Source organism: Crocodylus porosus, unplaced genomic scaffold (genome assembly GCF_001723895.1).
Source record: "Crocodylus porosus isolate Cpor-Errol unplaced genomic scaffold, CroPor_comp1, whole genome shotgun sequence".
Classification (NCBI taxonomy): Eukaryota; Metazoa; Chordata; order Crocodylia; family Crocodylidae; genus Crocodylus; species Crocodylus porosus.
The window spans coordinates 11,044,342-11,048,980 of NW_017728910.1; the positions used below are offsets into that span (position 1 = coordinate 11,044,342).

The 4,639-nt window shown below is 47.8% G+C and overlaps 1 protein-coding gene across 1 annotated transcript; it reads right to left on the reverse strand.

The window, feature by feature from the left end:
• Nucleotides 1-1,311: 1,311 nt before the first annotated feature.
• LOC109308696 (indolethylamine N-methyltransferase-like) lies at nucleotides 1,312-3,473 on the reverse strand. The gene is made up of 3 exons (XM_019533127.1): nucleotides 3,312-3,473; nucleotides 1,931-2,138; nucleotides 1,312-1,377 (listed from the first exon to the last, which is right to left on the reverse strand). Exons 1-3 carry the CDS (start codon nucleotides 3,454-3,456, stop codon nucleotides 1,371-1,373), a joined length of 360 nt encoding a protein of 119 aa, XP_019388672.1. The 5' UTR covers nucleotides 3,457-3,473; the 3' UTR covers nucleotides 1,312-1,370.
• Between the last annotated feature and the right edge of the window lie 1,166 nt (nucleotides 3,474-4,639).

The following is a 4,639-nucleotide window of genomic DNA, read 5'->3' on the forward strand; positions in this document are numbered from 1 at the left end:
AATTGGATGCTTATCTTGCTGGGATCCTATGACCCCAGCTGACTTCCTGCCCTTTGGGCAGGGGGCTGGACTTGATGATCTTCCAAGGTCCCTTCCAGCCCTAATGTCTATGAAATCTATGAAATACTCAAAGAACCTGTCAGCTTTTATCCACGCACTATTTACTCACTTAAGTAGTCCCACCCATTTCAGGGCTGCTGTCTTGAGATGTCACGAGATATATGAAGCAGCTGACCTGTGACCGAAAGACAAGCCAGCACAAGCCTATATCATCTTTTCACTCAGAGAATTATGAAAAAGCAGAGCTGCAAAGGACCTCAGGAGGTCATTTAATCCAACCCTGGATTAATCTGCTCAGGGTAGGATCATGTAAAGCAGCCCAGAAAGCATTGACCTAACCTATTTTTAAAACAGCAGACACCCCTGGTGCACTACTACCTGGCCCATAGCCTCAAAACACCAAGAATACCCTAGCCTTATAAAGCAGGGGGAGAAGGATACTGGTAATGTCCTACTGCTGCAAAGACAAGAGGTGGTTGTTAAAATACCAACCAAGGAAAAGGACTATGTCTACTGCTGCAGAAGAAGGTGAAAACCCCTATAGTTCCCACTCAGGCTACGTGACAACTTGACTTTTCTGCTCATAAATCCCAAATTCCATCAATTCCAATCAATCCCATTCTAACGAATGAGAAGAGATCAAAGCCAAGGTACCAGTTAGAGTCTGCTAGTTATTGCCATGAACTGCCTCTCTATGGGAGTAAACTTCTACATTCCAAATGAGGGGCACGAAAGAAGGTGGAACGTAAAATATTTCCCTGCCATCATGGGGAATTCACAACAATTAAAGGAGAAAAGAGCCATGACCAGCAAGAGAACAAAGCCTTCATAAGATTCTCTTTTTCCAGTGGGGACAATTTCCCCCTTATTCTCCAAGGGACTTAATCAGTTTAATTTTTGCAGCTAGCAATGAAGTACATCCCAGAGAAATCATTGATATCATGCATGGCCACATCAGCCCTGGAGAGAACCTCAACCTTTTCAATGGTGAAGCCAGCTGCACTAACAATTCCCCCCTCAAAATTCCTCTGTCAGGACCAAACAGGAGAACTTTTGTGGACCAGCCATGTAGAAACTGGAGCCCAGATCTCCACTTTGCGCCAAGTGCCCCCTGGCTTTTGCAGAGAGCTGATGTCTCTTGGAGCAGCACGGTAGGAGCTCTGGTCTTTGCAGGCAGCTTCGAAGCACAGTGATGTGACCAGGCAGTCAGCTGGAGGCAGGACAACTGAATCCAGGGCGTTGCTTTTGTGGACATCACATTTTAGGATGCATTTGATGGCTCTTTGTATCTTCCCCTCTTTCTCAGCCCACTAGTTCCTAAAGAGAGAAGAGGAAAGAGAAAAAAGAAAGCAAGAGGTTAACTTTTTTGGTGTGTTTTAGGTGCCTTCCCCAGGATACAGGTCTGAGAATTGGGAATGTGGGTTTTGTGTCTCTAATTTCCATTCCCTTGGAGAAGTATTTAGCAAATGGGGGAGCTTTGAAAGCCATTTCACCCCCAGTGTTGCATTTAGGTAGATTCTCTCTCTGAATTGGATTCTCTCTCTGAATTGACCTGCTATGCTATGGACCATTCAGTGGAACTTACCCCAAGCTTCATTTTGTAGCAAAATTCACTTCCACTGGGATCCTTTCCTTTAAGGATCCCTCCTCTCCCTGTCTTCAGTCAGAAAAGGCCTGCTCATCCCTGTGGATGGTTTTCCAAGACCCTACAGGCTCCAACACTAGCTTTCAAGATCTTTTCTTTCCTCGCAAATATCTACCTATATTTCTCCCTGCTGAGGCTGCACATCCCAGCTGGTTACCACAAGTGATGGATACTGATCATGGGTAGGCTTAAACCCATGGAATTTAGACGGTAGCAGTCCGGTATCTGTCTCCCTCCAGCTGGCACACATGCTGCACCACTGGAGTCCAGTCAAATGCTCCAGCCTCATTCTTCAGCCACTTCAGCATCTCCTGGCAATTCTGGTCTGTATATTCTGAAGCAGTGATCTCCTTAAAGAACTCACAGGCAGAAAGTAGCTGGTAAATGGTGGGTCCACTGCAAATATCAATCAAGGTGCAGCCTTTCACAGCACCTGACTGGGTTAAAGAATGGTTTAAGATGATCATCACCTCTCATGCATGCTATATGCACTTCACCAGAGGCACAGGGTACATTACACAACCCCCCTAAAGCTGCAACCTTTCCTGATTCTTGCTTTATTTTACTGGTGCTCCTTCCCTTCCAGGGGCTGCAGAAATAAACTGATAAAGAGCCAGAACGAGGCATTGCAATGCTTGATTTTCAGCAGTTTCTTCTCCCCATTCCCCCTGCACTCAGCCCCTTTCTGTTCATGAACAATACCCCCAAACATGATTTCTTTGCATCTAAGGAAGTATTTTAATTCAGCTGCAGTTCTTTCACAAAGCCAAGTGCCTCCAATCCCATTGCTGCACCGTGATTCTTGCAACCCCCTTTGCAAATGCTATGAAAAAGGCCAATCTCTAGGGTAACCCTGCCTGCCTCTGGGCTCGCAACACTTGATATTAATAAAACAGTGATGTGTGTCTGGAGACAGCTGGCACCTGCAATCCCACAGGCATATCCCACCATATCAGATCCCTTCAAAACCCTTTAGTTCAGGGCATGGCTTCATGAGTGACTAAGGAGAAGGGAGAATCTGCTATATAACAATCTGCTCCAGGACAGCGAGGGCACTGAATAATCCCTCCTGTCTGCTCATAGATCACCTGGCACTTTGGGCAGGGTAGGCGTTCACAAAATCACCCCATGCTTAAGAGATGAAGACCAGGGGGCCACAGAGAACTGACACAACTGCTCCACAGTCCAACAGGAGGTTGGTGGTGTGGACATGAGGCATCATTTTCCTGAGAAAAGTCCAGTGCCCGATTCTTCGCAGGCACTGTATGAGGGGAGGGTGGGAGAAGCTCTCCAATGCCCTGCACCTTGTTCAGAGGCCAAGTATCAACAGTTGGCATTTTTGCCATTCTTTCCAGCTGGAAAGCCCTTGGGAAGGTACTCGCACAAATGTTTGTGGGCAGCAGGACAGACTTGGTGAACTTGTCACACAAGTATTTGTCACACGGCCAAGACACTTGTCTCTAACAACTGCAGGCCACAAACATGTTGCACAGACAGTGCAACTCCCCAGCCCCATCCAAAGAGTCCCTTTCTGGGTGCCTGGCTTGTTGTGCCACTGTCCAGCCAAGAGAAGACAAGAGTTCCCAGGGTTTTGGGAAGGACCTACCAGAAGTGAAGGTTGTCTTGTAATGTTCCAGGATGAATCTGAGGAACTTGTACCTTAGGGTGCCTTCTTCAACCCTGAAGTGTTGCAGGTACACCATGGGATTGAACTCTGCCATATAAACATCCCCTCCCATGAAGACAGTCATGGTGCTGCAGTAGGGTTGGCTCTCACTCTGCTCTTGCCTGAGTCTCCTCACCCAGCTGATATCATCCCATCTGCACTCAGACTTTTAATCCCTTCATGCCCCTAACAGTGAAAAGCTCCTTGTAACCTGTCTCTACCTCAGAGGGTGACATTAGGGTTGCAGCCAGCTATTAACCATCCCTCCTTGCTCTTCAAGCCAAAAGGGAAGGACACCCCAGACCCATTCTTGGGGAATCCAAGGTTGCAGCAGTCACAGGGTGATGTGAATAGTTAATGACCCAAGACCAGCGGGTCAGCCTCCCACTTAGCAGCATCATAGAGTATGCAGAGAATGTATGTGCACAGCTGCACAGCGGGGGACTTCTGATCCTTGCCCAGTTCCCATCGTGGATATTAGAGCAGTGAGGAGAGAGAGCAAGTTCATACAAAGACTAACATCAGCAGCACAAAAGCTCTCTTATGCCTCACTGCAGCATTTATGTGCTGCATCTGGGCCAGGGAATTCATTCACCTTTTCTGTGCATGTTAAATAAGGACTGTCAGAACCACAGGCTGCACCCAAGCCACACTATATTCAGGAGCATATTCCCCAGTGACCCTGCTTCTGTTACACTGTCACACTCATGCTGTGTTAGGGCAGTGTTGTGTATCTCTGTTCTGCACACCCTCATTCCTATGGGTGTTGGGAGGCTGAGGCTACTGGTGCTGGGTTTTGCTGCTTGCAGATAAATCATGAAGGTGTAAAGGGCTAGGTGGGTCAGACCTCTGTGTCCACAGTTTAGAGGCACATACACGTTGCAAATGCCAAGTTACACAAAAGTCTCCAAGGGGGCAACATGCCCTGCGAGCTGTGCAGGGGTCTGCGGGGCAATGTGTGAGAAGAGCCGGAGACTCCCCACAGCTGTTGCTCCCTGGTTGGCCTTGTGGGCATCAAATCCTCAAAAGGAAAGTGTTTGTGAGCACAAATCTCTTTAGCAGGTTCATGTAGAAACCTGCTACACACCATTTCTAAGAGAAGTGTCTGCAGGACAGGTTATGAAAGTGCAGATGAAATATAAGGACCCTGAAGAGAAGCAGTGGTCCCCAGTGATGCCAAGGAACAGGAACCCTCAGCAGCAGAATGGAGGCAAACTTTAGGGCATGTCCCCCCTACCTAGCACTTGCCACCTGATGGCAGCTCCGAG